Consider the following 18074-nt stretch of genomic DNA (forward strand, 5'->3'; position numbering starts at 1 on the left):
GTTGCCTTGTATGTAGGTGTTTGCCACATGCATGCCCGGTGTCCAAGGACTTTCGGAGAAGTATTGAATTCTCCGGAACTGGAGTTACAAATTGTCGTGAACCACTGTGTGGGTGCTGGGGCCCAAACAAAGTCATCTGCAGGAGCAACACGTGCTCTTAACTCCTGAGCTGTCTGTCCAGCCCCTGGAGTAAGTGTTCGACATCCTTCCTTTAGAATGGCATTAAAACTTTTATTTCTGGAATTTGCCATTTAACATTTGGCTGTTGGGGAATGAAAGCGATACTTGAGAAAACAGGGCCTTATCTTCTGCCTTTGCATCTGTGGTCTTCATGATTAGTGTCAGGTTTCTGCACATTTTTCAATAATCATACTAATAAACACATGTAGGTTTACATCCTTTAAAAACATTGGAGCAGCTGGAGATAGCCTGCAAGCATGCCAGAGTGTCATCCCCAGAACCAATGCATATGAGCGCGGTAGGGTGGATGCGTTTGTGACTCCAGCACGAGGGAGGCAGGAGAGACAGGCAGATCCCTGGGACTCCCAAGCCAGAAGCCGAGCCTGCTCGGCAAGCTCCAGGCTGAAGAATGACACTGGTGGCCTTCACACGCACACCCATAAGAATATGCTAAAGGACAATGCAGCAGAAGTTGCAGGCAAAAATTGTCCTGCATATAGGGTTTGGCACTTTACAGCTTTCAGGATTCCAAGGTGAGGCTTAGAAATATTTCTATGGATAAAGAAATACAACTACACTTTGTATCTTTGAACTGTCAAAAAAAATGTCACTTGTTTTATTACTTTTAAGAAGTTACACGCACACACACACACAAATGGTAGAAATGGTGGGGAATATTAAGCAGATGCTTTGGGGGGCTGTTACTTTAGAATAAAATGTACCATGAAGAAAGAGCACTCTTGAAATAATGAAGTACTTAAATTCTCTGCATATTTACTAAAGTCTCTCTCAGAATGTGGCAGCAATGAGCAGAGGGAGGAGGGAAATGAATGAGGTATTTCTTCCTCTCCTTAGTATTCTCTAAGAAATGTGGACGGTCTTAAGAGATTTCACTTTCAAATTTTATATATATGGTTGTTTTTTCCTGCAAGTACGTCTGTGCACTGTGTTCCGGCAGAGGCCAGCAAAGGACATCAGCTCCTCTGGAACGGGAGTTACAGATGGTTATAAGCTGCCATGGGGGTTAGAACCCTGGTCCTCTGCAAGTGCTCTTAAGTGATGAGCCATCTTTCTGGCACCAGATTAGGAATTATTAATTAGATCATTTACAAAAAATAAAAAACCTGAAAGTACCTTCAAAAGCAATTGTAACTCTTAGCATGCACAAGTATAGACTGCTGGAGTCCATCCTGGAACAAAGTAACTAAAGCTCGTGGGTGATGAGATCTGGGAGCTCCCACACCAAAGTTTAGAGTAAGGCATGCTGCCTGGGGGCTTTCGGGGGAGGTGGACACATTTTGTCAACCATGGCTTTAGGAGAGCCAGAAGGACTGAATGTGGTTCCAAACCAGGTTGTAGCTGGCCTTTGCTACCTTGCAGGTCCTTCTTTTTCCCACCCTTTATACCCTCCTCCCACTCCAACTAACACTTGGGGAAAGAAAGGAATTATGAAAATCTCTGAGTCTATTTTCTTTCCTTTTGCTTCTTCTTTGACTACAGCTAGTAACAAACTGAAAACAACTTCCTTAAATGACCAGCAGCAGCTCGCCTCTCCTCTCAGAGCCCTCACGTTTATTCACCCTTTGAAAGTTCCTGGTATTTCAAACATCACACAGTCACAGAAATTATCTGCATCTGGCAAAACCATGCTTCTGCTAGAGCATGAGGCAAATAATCGTCAGCTGCTTCGGAGAATGAGAAGCAGCTTCACATCCCTACACCTGGGATTAAAACAAAAGCACATTCTTATAATATTTGTGTTTTCTAAAGAAATCAAAATTCCAGAATTCTCATCACACAGGTGTGGTGGTGCATACTTGTAATCTTAGAACCAGAGACACACAAGCAGGGGACTTGCAAGTTCTAGGCCAGCCAGAACTACATACCCTTGTCTGAAAGCAAATCAAACAATTATTCCATGTTTGCTTGACCTTCGAAGTCCAAATGTGATTGGTTTCTGGATCTCTAAAGAAAGCCAGATCTGAGGATGTTCCAGTTCTTTATATTTAACAACACAGTATTTGCCTACACCCAAATACTCATCATTTGTTATACTTGAAATCATTTCTCAATATTGTGTCTAATAAAACAGAAATGTGGTGCAAGTAGTTGACATTTTTAACGTTTAGGGAATGACCGAGAAAAGCCTGTACATGTTCATTACAGATACAGTTTCCCCCCAATATTTTCCAGTCTAAGTTCATTGCATTGACAAGATGGAATTGTCAAACATGGGCTGAGTTTAATTTGTAACTTTAAAATCACACATGAAAATGTACATGGTCCTCCAAACAGGCATTAATATATACACATACCCCTGTTTCTTTAAAATAAGTATATTGTCTTCTGCATTTCTAGCCGTCTGTGTGTGTGTGTGTATTCACATGTGTGCATGGCCATTCTCTCCTTTCACTGTGTGGGTTCCAGAATGCCCCTCAAGCTTGGTGGCAAGAACCTCTGCCTGCCTAGCCATCTTGCTGGCATACAAAGCAATGGAGGAACGTCCATTTTACAGCACTGTTCCTATTGGAATTACTTGATGTCCATTCTGGACTTTCAAGTCCCTGTTGTAATTTGCCTGCACACTCAGTGAGTCGTTACTCCCCCCCACTTTTCGGGTGTACATCAGTGTTTAAAAACAAACACATATGGTTGTGGTGTAAATTTTCTTCTTGGATGTTAGGAGCTCTGTTCCTTTCAGCCACTTTTCCACTTGTTTCCGGTATTGTTTCCAGGCCTCTGATCAAAGCTCTCCAAAGATAATAGGATATTCTAGGAATTCACAGTAATTTCTTTTCAGCAGCTCGTGGTGGGAATAGGAGAGCCCTTGTCTAAGTGAGAGCCCAGGAACTAAGGAGACACACTTCCTGGTCTGCCTGAGACCTCCACATCTGTTTTCTAAGCAAACCTGTAGGCTTAAGTAAGCTACAACCTAACCTGGAGGAGATCTGCTTTTGTCTTTTGTTGTTGCAAACCTGTATTGATATTTTGGGTTTACAAATAGAATTTGTGTCTCATAACAGAGCAACAAATACTTTCACCAATTAGTCTCCAGGAGAGTGGTGAAGCAGGAAGAGTGGCTCAGGTTAGTGAGCAAAGGTCAAATTCTGTTAAAAAGAAAACATTTTTTTGTTCATCATGCTGCTGTGGTGCACACTTGTTATCCCAATTCTTGAGAGACAAGGGCAGAACCAGGAGTTCAAGACTATCCTCTGCTCCTTAGCAATGGTGAGTTTGAGGTCAGCTGGGTACATGAGAGCCCGTCCTAAAACAGAAATGTCAGTGCCTGTTTTAACAGTATAACAGGAAAAACTCTGGTGTATTTTAGCTGAGAGTTTAGGGTCTAAGGAAAACGAGGCAGCTGCCCAAGTCCACACTAGCTGTTTTATACGGATGTTGAAAGGCTGTTCCATTAGCATTGGCTCATCAGTAAAAGCCCCGTCCATCCAGCTGTCTGTCTGAAGTAGTACTGGACTCATGAGGGACAGCGAAGGGGGGCATATTGTCCTTCTCATCCCATTCCTAGACTCCTGTCCCACACCTTCTGTTTATAAGGCTCTGAGTTGAGGAGCCTGAAACACACAGCTTCTGGAACAGTGGTTCTCGACCTGTGGGTCATGGCCCCTTTGACAAACTTCTGTTTCCAGAAATATCTACATTATGATTCATAACAGTAGCAAAATTAGTTATGAAGTGGCAATGAAAAGAATTTTGTGGTTGGGGGCAGCACAACCTGAGGAGCTGTATTAAAGGGTCAGAGCATTAGGAAGGTTGAGAGCCACTATCCTAGAGCTTTGAGACTATTTTAACCTCTTACCAGGTCCTAGTTTCAAAGAGCTAACTGGCGGGAAGATCCAATACACAAGAGTCTTTCAACACAGAGTGCTTTCACCATTCGCAGCTCTGGGGCTGCCTCTTGAGATGTTTGAGGGATACCACTAACCCTCACTTAACCACGAAAATCAGCAAAGTCGCAGCATAAATAGTAACTCTAATTAGTGCCCGCACACACACACACACCCTCCCCGGGGGCCTGTGCATTACAGTTCTGATCTTTTAGACCACACAATAATGGCACAGGTTGGCATCTTGCTTGGCCACTGACTTCCTGAATAATGTACACAGCCCTTCCCTCTCTGGAGCTCATAGAGTATCCTCAGAGAGTACTGCCATGGTTTCTGCCTTTTTAAAATGCCAGGTATGGACCGGGTGTGGGGGCACACACCTTTAGTCCCAGCACGTAGAGTCAGAAGCGGGTGGATCTCTGTGGGCTCAAGGGCAGCCTGGTCTACACGGTCAATTCCAGGCCAGCCAGGGCTGCACAGTGAGACCCTGTAGAGAAACTGACTCAAGTGCCAAGTGCCATAGTAGAAGCTAGGGGAATATAACACTCTCAATCTTCTTGACTAAAGACTTCTTTGGTAAGAGTGGAAACATGATCATGTCAAAATATAGGAACCAGCTTTGTAAAAATCATTATAGTTCCCATTGTTTAGTGTTAATGGTCTATCAAGGCAAAAGAGTTAGGTGGGGGCTGGGCAGATAGCTCAGAGGGGAAAGGGTTTGCTGCACAGGTATGAGGGACCGAGTTCCAGTCCCAGTGCCCACATAAAACCTGGTCATGGTGGTGTATGCCTTTGATCACAGTGCTGGGAAGGAGAGTGGACAGATGCAGGTAGAGTCTGGCCAGCCAGCTGAGCTGAAAGGCAAGCTCTAGATTTGGTGAGAAACCCTATCTCAAAAAATAAGATGGGACAGTCATAGAGGAAGACATTCAAAGTTGCCCCTCTGGGTCCGAGTTACATGCATACACAGCACAACCCCACAAGTATGCGCACACATGCTCCCTGCACACACCAGAAAAAAAAATTATTATTATTTTTTTTTGGCTTCTTGAGACAGGCTTTCTCTGTGTAGTCCTGGCTGTCTGGGAACTTCCTCTGTAGACCAGGCTGGCCTCGAGGTCACAGAGATCCACTGCCTCTGCCTCCTGAGTGCTGGGATTAAAGGAGTGCGCCACCACTGCCAGCTTGAAAAAATTGTAAGTGTCAGTAAATAAGAAAATCTATCAGCTACTGGGAAGAAGCTGGTCAGAACTTGAGAGGCCAAAGAACTGCTGCCTGGTTAGAACGCAGCACAGGCCTTGGCTCCAACAATCTCTACAGACTTAGTTCTGAGGCATACAAGTCCCCATTGCTTTCTTGTTGCTCCTTTTCTTCATTACATTCCTCCTTCTCTGGCCATCCAGAGAAGCTATGTCCCTCACAGATCTCAACAAAAGGCAATCTGTGATACCTTCAAGAACATCCCTATGTTGAAGGACAACACTCCAGCTCTTGCTGAGGATACTGGCACATATGTAGCTTCTCTGATTTTTGTTTGTTTTGGTATTTGGTAGTCTTGGCTGCTCTGGAACTCTATCTATAGTCCAGGCAGACCTTGAACTCACAGAGACCTGCCTACCTGTGCCTTCTGAGTGTGCTGGGATTAAAGGTGTGCACCACCACTGCTAGGCAAGAGAGGTTTATTATTATTGTTTTTTAAATTTTTTCCTGAGACTATGGTTTCTTTGTGTGTTGTTCTGGCTGTCCTGGACTCGTTTTTGTAGACCAGACTGGCCTCAAAGCCACAGAAATCCACCTACTTCTGCCTCCCAAGTGCTGGGATTAAAGCATGTGTCATCACTGCCCAGCTAAGAGAGGCTCTTTATAAAGGTGCAGGGAGACACTGGCTCGTGCATCTAAACGCTGCTCCCTCACATTGGCTCTTATGCAAACATTTCCACTCTAAGTTGCTCCTGGAGTACAAGGAGAGCTGAGGCCCACATCCTTGCTGCTCCTGGTCACTTGCCCTCTTTCTAATACTGGCAGTAGGAAGAGGGAGGTTTGCTCTTAAGGTGAAACTTACCAGATGACTTCTACTAAGATCCCCCTTAAGGCTAATGATGTGGAAATAAAACTAAGCAAAACAAGAAAACAAAAACAAACCACCCCCATGCTAACAAATTGTTGCGATAGCATTGTTCTGCAGTATTTGTTGAAATGTGTGGTGCTTGGGCCTAGAGAAATGGTTCAGCAGTTAACAGAATTGTTGCTTTTGCAGAGGACCCAGGTTCAAGGTCCAGTGCTCACACAATGGCTTATTCATAGTCCCCACTCTGGGGGGTCCGATGCCCTCTTCTAACAATTGTGGACACCAGGCACAAACACAGTACACATGCATTCATGCGGTTAAAACACTCATATACATAAAAAACTTAAAAAGCTAAAAAGACAATATAGTATCAAACAATTATAAAAATAGAGGATCTGGGGCTGGAGAAATGGCCCAGTTAAAAGCACAGACTGCTCTTCCAGCAGACCCAGAATAGCCCAACACTCACAACTGTCTGTAATTCCAAGATCTGAGACTTTCACACTGACATACATACAGGCAAAACACCAATGCACATAAAATAAAAATAAATTACTTAAATTTTTTTCCAAATTCTATTGATTTTAAACTTAAGTTCCCTTTCTCAAATAAGCATTTTACAATCCCTAAGGAAAATAAAGCCTACTGAATAAATGAGTAAGATGTTGGGAAAGTCCAGCCCAAGGGTTCAAGCTCCTACTAGTATGTTTTTCTTTCAATAACAGAATCATCTCCCCTCTGCAGCTTTGTCATAACTGGGTACTGTTGTAGGAGGATGCTTATTTAGGGATCCTTACAGTTTGGATGCAGTTTGTCCCTGTCTGCATATTGAACCCATACTGAAGTTTGAGTCTCAGTAAAGATGTTGAGAGACAGTGGGACCTTTAAGGGTTAATTAAATCATAAACTCCCCACCCTCAGGATTAGAGTAATGTCTTCAAGAGGCTGGATTAGGGCTTGGGGTGGGTATCTGTTGGGAAGAGGTTAGTGACGGCAGAGTGGCCCTCAACCTCTTTAATGCTTCGACCCTTTAATATACTCCCTCATGTTGTAGTGACCCTCAACCTTACAGTTTTCTCTGCTACCTCACAACTGTAATTGATGCAACTGTTATGAATCATGATGTAAATATTCTGTGTTTTGGCGGTCTTGGGCCACCCCTGTGAAAGGCTCGTTTGGCCTCCAGGCTAAGAACTGCTGTTACAGCTCTTACACCCTGGGTATTTTGTTTCTTCCTCATACGCTATTAGGTAATACCAGGCAGATGCTGCCTCCACGCTCAGAGCCCTCCAGAACTGTGAATTAAATAAGCATTTTTTTTCTTACAATGTGCCCGGCCTCGGGTATTATGTTATAACTACATAAACCAGGCTGAGGTAAGGACTCTCACAGGCTGTAACTTACTATTGACCAATAGAAAATAGGCATAGGTGACCTTTGTAGTTTAAAGAGTTTTGTTCTGAACTTCTGTCTCCCCTCCCCCCCCCCCCCGCTTTTTTCCTTTGGTTGGGAATCAGTGGTCAGTGCAAGGCTAACTGGTCAACGTGGAGCTCTGGTATGCCTGTGGACGATTGAGCTCCAGGTCCATGTTGCCGTCTACAGCAGCTTCCTAACCTGTACATCTCCGGGTACATGACTTCCCTCAAGAGCCCCACCAAGAGTCTGCTCCTGCTCCTCACTAAGCGAGTTGGATTTCTTAAGACAATCTAAAAGCCACATTCATGTAATTAAGTAACATTTATTTTACATAAAACAATTTTCAAAGAATACATTTAAAAAACCATCTAGATACTGATTTTATGGCATTACAAAAAGTTGAGAGGCACAATTGAAGTATTCAGATAAATTGTGGGGGTGAAGGTGGGCCTGTAACTGCCATCCATGGTGCTGTGTGTGACTCCTCACTCGGGAGCCTTTCCATGAGGCAGTCGTGCACTTTGAGGAAATTGAATAAATCAAATAAAATATATACTTTTATACAGAAAGTGTTATTGTATTATCACTTTCAATTACTTATAAAAACTTCATTTTTGAATTGCACAAAAGTTCTCTTTAAAACTGCTAATTCCCAGAAGACAGGGCTTAGGACTATATGTCTAAATAATTTCATTACAAATTAATTAGAGCTCTATTTTTCCACAGATAAAAACAATCTATGAAGAGTTACATCATTTAAGTAAGACATTTCAATTTTTTCATAGGAAAATAGGTTTATACATTTGTCCCTGGCCAGCTAAACCTTGTCCCCCTACTTGAAAACAAATCACAGCGTGCTCAGAGTTTTCGGTTGGGGCACCTGTGCCACAGCACAGCGTGTGTCCTACCAGCCCCTCCACCACTCTGCTGTAGCTTCCAATTCTCAAAAAGGCACGTGGCTACATTCTTCAGAACAGTTTTGGTCTTTAAAAAAATCACACGTTTATAAGCAGTGATTTCAATCATGTTTTAAAACAAAAATACCAGACGCACTCATTTCTCAACATAGGCGATAGAGGCTCCCCGGCTCCCCGCAGGCACTTCACTTTCCATAGAACTTCTTGTTCAGCAAGTAGATGAGAAGGTTCACGTTCACTTTCACCTTATCGAACATTTTCATCACAGCCACCCCTTCGTACTGCATCTGAAGCAAGTCCTGGAAGCAGAGGGAAGGACAGCAGCACATCTCAGGGTGATGTCATAGTTTAACAACATGCAAGAAGAATCGACGATGAAGCAGGCCCGCTGACCCGGTCACCCCACCGGGGTTTCTGAAACGTTAGTATCTTAAAAATACAGGTGGGTTAGGATGCAGAATCCTGAGCCTCAGCCCTGGGGACTTGTGTGGCAGCTCTCAGGTGAGAGTTGCATTTCAACAAATTCCTAAGTGACAGTGAGCGATGCCTTGGTCAGGATGTGGCATTAGAGAATTACTGCCCTACAAGGAAGAAAGCGGCCTGGAGGCAGAGAGAGGCCGGGGTTAGAATTTGATGGTACAGAGCTATGTGCGTGTGAGAGGTTCTCGGTTTGAACTCCAGCACTGGAAAAAATCTGCATGAATGAAATTATCCAGTTAATATCAGACAAATTTTCATTTCAGTCTTTCAATTAAAAAGTTACATTGTGTGTGTTCGTGTGTGTGCTCGCGTGTGTGCATGCACGTATGTGCGGCATGCATGTGGAGGTCAGAGGACAACTTGTGAAAGTAGGTTTTCTCCTTCTGCCCCCGAGACCGGAGTTCCAGAAACTAAACTCAGGCTGTCTGGCTTCTGTAGCACTGTTGTCAGGAACCATGCAAAGCAGCAGGAGCCACAGTGGCCCTCCCTAGAAAACCCCAGCTCACCTGAATATCGAGCTGCACCTTTTCCATCTCCACACCAAGGAATTTGGATCTGACGTCAAAGATGCCCATGTCCTCAGTCGCAATGATGTCGAATGTAACATTCTTAAACCTATTGAAGAGGAACAGTTAGACGCGTGCAACCGTAAGTTAAGCCTTTAAAGAAGAAACAGAGCCTCAACTCAGGACCAGGGGCAGCGGACAGACTAGTGTGAAGAGCCCGAGGCGGCTCAGCACCTGTATCATCTCCTCCATTCTGTAACCATCTAGTCCGAAGGCCACTGCTGGGGTGTGAAATAGGTGCTTTTCTTTTTTTCCTTTTCAGTCACAGAGGGAATCGCAGGTGTGATCCGTGGACATCGATCCATACTGAGGCAGCAGCGTAAGTTAGGTACCGATCTTCACAGAAACGTGAAGAGGAAGACCTGCACTCTCAGTTTACAGAGTCAGGTTTTGTGGGTCACGCCCTGCAGGGAGGAGGGAGTCATAGAGGCCAAGCCAGTGGCTGACTTCTCTTGAGACAAAGGAAGACAGGGGGAATAGACATGAGGCTCGTGGTCCCCTGCAAAGGTAGAAACGTGGTGTGTGTGCGTGCCTGGTGTGCCTGTCTGCATGCCTGGTGTACGTGCATGCATGATGTACCTGCATGCCTGGTGTACGGGGCATGCCTGATGTACCTGCATGCCTGGTGTGCTGCATGCCTGATGTACCTGCATGCCTGGTGTACGGGGCATGCCTGATGTACCTGCATGCCTGGTGTGCTGCATGCCTGGTGTACGTGCGTGCCTGGTGTACGTGCATCCCTGGTGTGCCTGTCTGCATGCCTGGTGTATGTGCATGCATGATGTGCTGCATGCCTGGTGTACGGGGCATGCCTGATGTATCTGCATGCCTGGTGTGCCTGTCTGCATGCCTGGTGTACGGGGCATGCCTGATGTACCTGCATGCCTGGTGTGCCTGTCTGCATGCCTGGTGTGCCTGCATGCCTGGTGTGCCTGCATGCCTGGTGTGCCTGTCTGCATGCCTCGTGTGCCTGCATGCCTGGTGTGCCTGTTGGGGCTGTGCATAGGGTTTCCATTGGTCCCTCCACCTTGAATTCATATACTCCCAGCACCCTGTTGGAGGTGGTTCTGACAAAAGGCTGGCACAGCTTGTGGTTTTGAAATGTAAAAACACACAAGATCAGAAGGCAGCCTTTCATGCTCACTGCTCGGACTCACGGGGCCAAGAGAGACCCGAGGAACAGTGGACAAACTGTAGGACACATAACTTCTGGGCACGAACCCTGCATAGGACTGATCACAGCAGCACCCGATGCCGAAGGTCTGAGGGAGTGAGACTAGAGATTGGTAATCTAGGCACAGACAAACCCCCAGAGCCACCAGCAAGGCCGAGGAGTGCTGAGTCAGCTTGTGTGTGAATGGAGGGCAGGTGTGTTCTCGGGATGCCGCGCTGTACTTACTGGGTGGTTTGAAGCTCATCTATGCCCAACAGGACACCTTTGTCATGCAGCTTTGCTGCCGTGTACCGCACCGGCTTCACCCTCTTCATTCCTTTGGGTTCTGCTTTTCCATCAAGTTTAATCGATCTCCGAGAATTTCTGAGCAAATGAGACCAGACAACCGGCTGTCAAGATGTTCCAGGCAGTGCAGCAACCACGTGCAGAGTCACCCACTGTCACAGGGGTGACCCTGCGACCCGCGTTGTTTCCTCTTCCGATAGAAGGTGACAATGTTCCCTGTGCTCTGGTATCAGTACCCAACTGGATATCCTAAAGCAGCTGAGGTTGGTTTTTAAAAAGGGTGTTGGATTTGCAGGCATACTCAACTGTCTTATAAATCACTGTAGGTAACCCTGGAGAAATTACATGAACTTTCTTCTCCAAAGTGAAGGAATTAATAAAACTTTCTTAATTTATTAAATACTCCACAGCCAGCCCCATTCCAAATCTGTATTTATTTTATATATCACTTTGCATTTCCAAAATGAGCAGCTTCCATGGAGCTTTGAAATGAATGCATTTCAAAACCACTTTGTTAGCAGTGGTTTCATTTAACTTCCTAGCAATATCCGAGAAGCTAGGACTCTCACCCCCATGTTAAACATGAAAAAACAGGGATCACATACTGTATGTGACTCTTGGACTACAGACGACTAGAGAGTTCACCAGGACTACAGTGTTCACCAGGACTACAGAGTTAAGCTGTGCGAAGCCAAACCACTAGTGATCACTTTCTATTGAAAACTTGCTTGATTGGTTTCTTCTTCTTGGGTGGAGTGTTAAAATGATATGCACATCCCCCAAGCAAATGAATGAAGAACAGGCCCAAGCTGGGCGATGAGCCTCTCCCTTCTTCAGACTTCCTATGAGTAATCCCATTGATTTTCCTACACACTATCTTTTCCTACTGCATTTTCTGCAGACGGAGATTATCTTAAAGTATTGTGTCACACATTCAAATGGGTAATTAAAGTTTAATCAGCATTGATCCAGTCTAGTGGTAAGAATAATTATCAGCAAAGAATAATTGCTGAGTTATTATTATATTGTGTATAAAAAGATCTATAATTTGTATACTAATGGATATGAGAGAAAGCTGCCAAATTTGGCCTATTGTGTCAGTAAAGACTTTAAAAAAAATCAACACAGTTTTTTAAATGATTAAAATTTAAGTCACTGAGATCATTAAGTTGTTCTTTGCAATTAGCAAATACATGTCTTATCTAACACTATAAGGTAAACAAAATCCTCTTCACCATAAACATTCTCAAATTAAGTAACATACATGCACTGGATAGTTTTATGCCAACTTGACATGATCTAAAGTCGTTTGAGACCTTGGAGTCAGTATAAAGTCGATTGAGGGAACCTCAATTGAGAAAATGCCTCCATAAAATCCAGCTGTAGGCGAGCCTGGGGGGCATTTTCTTATTAGTGAATGGGGGAGGGCCCAGCCCACTGTGGGTAGCGCCATCCCTAGGCTGGGGGTCCTGGGTTCTATAAGAGAGCAGGCTGAGAAAGCCAGTAAGCAGCACCCCTCCATGGCCTCTGATCATCTCCTGCCTCCAGGATCCCACTTGAGGCCCCTCAGTGATGGGCTGTGATTAGGACGTGCAAGCCAAACCCTTTCCTCCCCAAGCTGCTTTGGTCATGGTCTTCATAAGCAATAGAAACCAAGTTAGATCAGAACAGTTCCAAACGAACCCATGCCACCACTAGCACTGGAGTCTCCCCAAACACATCACGGCATTGTGAACACGAGATGATCTGAACTCACTTTCTTTTTAAGTTGTCTACACAAGTCTTGATGTACGTGTCATAATAATTAATCTGATCTTCATAAAACGCTGCCTTCTTATTAAGTGCGTTCAGGGTCTGCTGAAGCTTTGACAATTCAGCTTTTCGAAGCTTGCGGTAGATTCTTTGATTTCGAATATCCTGAAACAAGCAAAGGCTATAATTATGGGCTGCAGCAAGACTCGCTCTGAGTGTGATACTTGGGAAGAAGAAGAAGAGCAGCAGGCCAGCAGATACCTGCTCATTCTACTTGAGCTCAGCACCTTATTATATATCATAGCACAATGCAGCATGCTGTTATCACCTTCTGCTGCAGGACTAGAAAAAGTCCTTCTTTATCTTAAGAGGGTTCCTGAAGTTTGTTTTTCCCCCTCGATGAGAGAAGTGGACTCAGTCAGTAAAGTGCTTTCCCGAGGGCTTGAATTCAGATTCTCAATTTCTACCTAAAAGCTAGGCATGCTGGTACATATGTGTAAGCCCAGAGCCGGGGGCAGGGCCAGAGAGGCCTTGACGGCTCACTGACCAGCCTGTTAGTTAGCTAGAATTATTATTCAATTCAGGTTCAGAGAGATACTTTTCTCAAAATATAAGGTAGTGAGCTATGAAGAATGGTACCCAATGTTGACCAACGGCTCTCACATACCTACTCATAGACCACACACACACTCACGCACTCGTGTGCGTGCTTCTGACACAACACATACACACACACTAACACATATTTCACAGATACCCCCATTCCTAAGCCAAAAATGTAATTTGAGAATCATCAAATAGTTTAAGGAAAAAAAATGCTTTAAAAGAGGCATGAAAGGCTGGTATTTATCAGCTGGTGGAGTGCCTCCTTAGCAGCATGTGTGGAACCCTGGGTCTGATTCCTTGCAAATAACTTAGGCACGGTAGGGCACAGCTGTACCCCTGGCACTCGGGAGGCAGAAGTTCAAAGTCTTCCTGGACTAGATAACGAGCTAGAGAGCAGCAGGAATACAGGAGACTATCTCCAAATCAGGAAAGAAAAGAAGTAGAAAGAAAACAGCAAGAGAAGCGTGATTTCTCCAGATTGCTTTGAACTTTCCTCTTTGAAGGCTATTTTAAGGCAAAGATGTTTATGTTTACATGTCATTTCTCTCTGGTGATGCTTCTCATGACTAGAAGATTCAAAACTGAGGACCATTGCACATGGCCAAGTTACCACTTCTATGGTTCCACGTTATGAATTTGAACAAATAAGAACTGCAATATGGAGGGAAAAGAAAACTGTCTTTGTAATGAGCATATTTAGCCTTTTCTCTTAGTCCCTAAGCAATCTAGTGTAGCGCACCTTCACCCAGCACTTAGACTGTATTTGGAATTGCAAGCATCTAGATAATCTGCGAGGGAGATGACTTAGAGCAACATGGGAGTGGCATTCTCAGAGGGCATGCCTCGCACGACGGCACACGCTTGGTACCAGCCACTTCAGAGGCTGAGTCAGGAAGACTGCCTAAGCACCGGAGAGGCTCAGGCTTGGCAACACAGTGAGGGAACCTTTCATTTTACTTCTCAGAAAAACGTGCACAGGAGGATGTGGATAGCTCATATGCAAATACTCTGCATTTCATAGGAGAGGCATGAGCATCCATGAATTCTGCTGATTAGCTGGAATCCTGTTCCCTCCAGACAGCAAGAAATGAGTGTGACTAGATTTAAATAGAGTTCCTAGAACACAAACAGCCTTTTTTTTTTTTTTTTTTTTTTTTGGCCTTCCTGATTTTATTATGACAGTTGTGCTAAAATTAAACTTGCAGGTCTAGGTTTAAAAAGTCACGCAGTAGCTGTTCGTGGTGGTGCAAGCCTGTAATCCCAGCACTCGGAAGGCAGAGGCAGGCGTGTCTCTGTGAGTTTGAGGCCAGCCTGATCTACAAAGCAAGTCCAGGACAGCCAAGGCTACATAGAAAAACCTGTCTCAAAGAGAAAAAACAAAAATAAGAAAGTCAGGCAGTGAAGGCTGGGGAGTTTTCAGTAGGTAAAGCGCCTGCCATGCAAACCTGATGACTTCAGTTTGATGCCCAGATCAACATAAAAAGTCACATGTGGGGCCTAGAGAGATGGCTCAGAGGTTAAGAGCACTGGCTGTTCTTCCAGAGGTCCTGAGTTCAATTCTCAGAACCCACATGGTGGCTCACAACCTCTTCTGACGTGCAGGTAGAACCATGTATACATAATAAATAATTTAAAACAACAAAAAAAACCAAAAACAAACAAACAAACAAACAAAGTCAGTTGTGGAGGCATGAGTCTGCAATTGCAACATTCTTTCCATGAGCTGGGAGGTGGGAAAAGCGCTGGCTGGAAGCTCACAGGCCAGCGAGCCTGGGGCATTTTGCACAGCAGAGATAAGAGAAACTCTGCCTCAGAAGGTAGGTGTTGTGAATTCACAGAAGCTGTCCTCTGACCTTCACACTTACACTGCGGTACATACGTGCTGACACTCACACACACACACACACACTCTTTTTCACAATAAAAATAATTGAAAATATTCAGTAAACTATGAAAATATTTCACTTGAGAAGATGACGCCTGTTTAACATTATTTTTCCTTTGTGAACATATTAAAACCAATTTTTTTTTTTTCAGGAATTCGAAGGCACATTCCCCTATACCTTCTGATAGAGTTCATTACTAAACATTACTAAATCATTGATGACAAACAGCATTGATTTCTCTGTCTCGTATTCCCAAAGAGAAATATTTTCTTACTCAGGGCAGGAGAAAGAACCCTTCTGCTAAAAGTGACCATAATTCTACTAAAGAATCAAACTGTGCATTTCCCCAGGCGATGACAAAGTAGATTTTCCTATAATTATTTAACTGCTTTTAAGTTCAGACCCACACTAGTGTGTGCATTTGAAGCAAAAGAACGAAATGTGCTTTTTATCTAAGTATATCCTTCCTTATCCTCAACAGACAGCTCTTACCCACTTCCTGTGTTTCCTCTCGAAAAGTTGTAACCACTTTCCCAGGAAATTCTCAAGTCCAAGGTGTGAGATGAAAACAACAGAAGCAAACCTTTATGTTTGAGCTTCAGCAAGGCTTAAAAGCAAATTCTCAGGGACATACTGTTACCATCTCAATGGCAGCTCCTAAGAGCAACTGGGCTGTAGGACAATTAGCAGTGAAGAAAAAAAAATATTTCCCAAAGTGTCATAAAACAAGCAAGCAAAGAAAACAACCAAGTAGCCACGAAGTAAAGTTATAACCACCCTGCTCATCACATGCCCACTGTGGTGTGGCTCAACTCTCCTCCTGGCCTGGGGGAGCTGTAGCTATTTCTTATTAAAGCCATGGATCTCCTGGAAACCTTTAAAAATCCAGAACACTAAGGGAAGCAGGAACCATGTGTACGCCTTCATCACAGGATGCCTGGCATGTGCCAGCCTCATCTACATGAAAAAAAGAAGAAGATTTCCAGACACCTTGGCAATCTCGTTGAGAATGTCTTGGTATTTATTTTTGGATGACACGAGTCCAGTCTGCTCCAAGGTCCGAAGATTTCTCTGGATCTTCCTCTTCTTTTGCTCAAGAGGCAGGCATGCGTCTTCCATCATCACCTGGCTCTGCTTCCCTTCTTCCGGGGTCCTGGAGTCTGCAATGGCACGGCTCTCCATATCTTTGGTGTGCTCTAATTCCTAAAAGGAGAATATCAGGATGTCACTTTCCTCTAATCTCTGTATGCCACAAACTGAAGTCTAAAGATTAGCACCTGAATGTACTCGTTATGGTTTTGAAGGAAACCTGGGAAGGAAAATCCTTTCCACTTAAAAAAACAAAAACAGCAACAACAAAACAAAACAACACACAAACAGTAACAACAGCCTTAGCATGGTCATTACTTTGTAATTCCCTGCATGAAGGTTCTCAATTTCTGGGCAGCCCTGTTGAGAAAATTAAAAGTAGGTTTTGTGCGAATGTGTGGCTAGGGAGCTCACTAGTCTCACAGCAAGCAGCCACGCTGACAGATTCATAGGCTACTAAACAGGGAGGCAGCCAGAGTGCTTCATTCTGATCCCCAAATCACCCTCACACAGTAAGCTCACAGACTTCCTTTGAAGCTCAGGGTAAAGATATTCCTGCAGATGGGAGTTTCCAAACCCGTGGTGTGCACACGAATGAATGCTAACTAGCCAGTCTGCCCGAGAAGACAGCAATCGAGGAGACTGAGGACTACTTCATCACACAGACAGTCGATGCCGCAGATCAGTTCGAAGGCGGTAATGTCATTACAGGGCACGCAGGGCACAGAAATGGCCTCCTGGGTCGCCAGTAAATAACAGCAGAACTGGAAGCCAACAGACCTCGCCTGCGTCAGACACTGCTGCATCCACCGAGCATGTTTTCCCACTCACGTTTAGTCGTCTGTGGAGTAGGAATTATTTCTACTTTACAAGTATGGCAGCTAAGGCCCAGAAGGATTTCCAAGTGTCCACTGTCAAGCTGTGAGGCATGGAGGTAAACAAGAGCCCATATGTCTGCACATGGTCTCTGTCATGTAACTCAGGACACATTTGGGAAAAATGGAAACAATCAGAGCCAAAACTTCCTTTATCTCAAATCGGCATATCTATATATTCAGGTTGCTTTAAAACACTCACACATAAAAAAAACAACAACAACAAAAAACACTCACACATTTACACATGTAAAGATGGCTTGAAGTTTTGATTTCTTTAAAATTAAATGTGGATACGGAATGATTTCTTGGCAACCTATTACATTAAGAACAGGAAAACTATGAGCACTCGAATTAAGTAATTAGAGAATTCTGTTAACTTGATTAGGGAGTGGCAATTATTTGCACTAAAATAATAACACTGGGATTAATTGATTTATTTTAGAATGAACTGAATAATGATTTTTTTCCTTTTGTTGTTGTCGAGACAGCCTAGTCTAGCCTTGAACTCTTGGTATTTCTGACAAGTGCTGGGATTACAGGCGTGTATCCTCATACCCAACTTTTATGATGCACTTTGTTTGTTTTTTGAGTGAGTGTCTTACTATGTAGCCCTGGCTGTCCTGAAACTCACTATGTAGGTCAGGCTAGCTTCAAACTCACAGAGATCAGCCTGTCTCTGTCTCCCAAGTACAGGGATTAAAGACATGTGACACTAAACCCAGCTTAATGATGCATCTTCAGAGATGTAAGTAAAATACTTAATCTCACACTGTCAGGAAACCTGAGTTATTTATGACAATGCAAAAGGCCTTTAAGACTCCATGGTCTTGGACATTGACTTTGAATGCACTTGAAAAACACCTGAGAGTGTGTGAGAGATCTCTCTTCCAAGTTAGCAAATACATAGCAAGGAGTTGTAAGATCCTATCAAA

The 18074-nt window shown here is 44.0% G+C and overlaps 1 protein-coding gene and 1 long non-coding RNA gene across 2 annotated transcripts in view; both read right to left on the reverse strand.

Moving 5' to 3' along the window:
- Nucleotides 1-2402: 2402 nt before the first annotated feature.
- Nucleotides 2403-6129, reverse strand: LOC132654698 (uncharacterized). Its single transcript, XR_009592383.1, has 2 exons — nt 3113-6129; nt 2403-3063 (listed from the first exon to the last, which is right to left on the reverse strand). It is a non-coding gene; the product is annotated as an uncharacterized LOC132654698 (long non-coding RNA).
- A 1686-nt stretch (nt 6130-7815) lies between these two features.
- Iqgap2 (IQ motif containing GTPase activating protein 2) overlaps nt 7816-18074 on the reverse strand; it is a 257708-nt gene continuing 247449 nt past the window's right edge. Inside the window, exons 32-36 of the mRNA XM_060385592.1 lie at nt 16166-16378; nt 12688-12848; nt 10872-11009; nt 9413-9521; nt 7816-8725 (exon numbers count right to left, since the gene is read on the reverse strand). Coding sequence (XP_060241575.1) covers nt 8612-8725; nt 9413-9521; nt 10872-11009; nt 12688-12848; nt 16166-16378 — 735 coding nt within the window. The 3' untranslated portion in view covers nt 7816-8611. The remainder of the gene's footprint in view (nt 8726-9412; nt 9522-10871; nt 11010-12687; nt 12849-16165; nt 16379-18074) is intronic.

Source organism: Meriones unguiculatus, chromosome 6 (genome assembly GCF_030254825.1).
Source record: "Meriones unguiculatus strain TT.TT164.6M chromosome 6, Bangor_MerUng_6.1, whole genome shotgun sequence".
NCBI lineage: Eukaryota > Metazoa > Chordata > Mammalia > Rodentia > Muridae > Meriones > Meriones unguiculatus.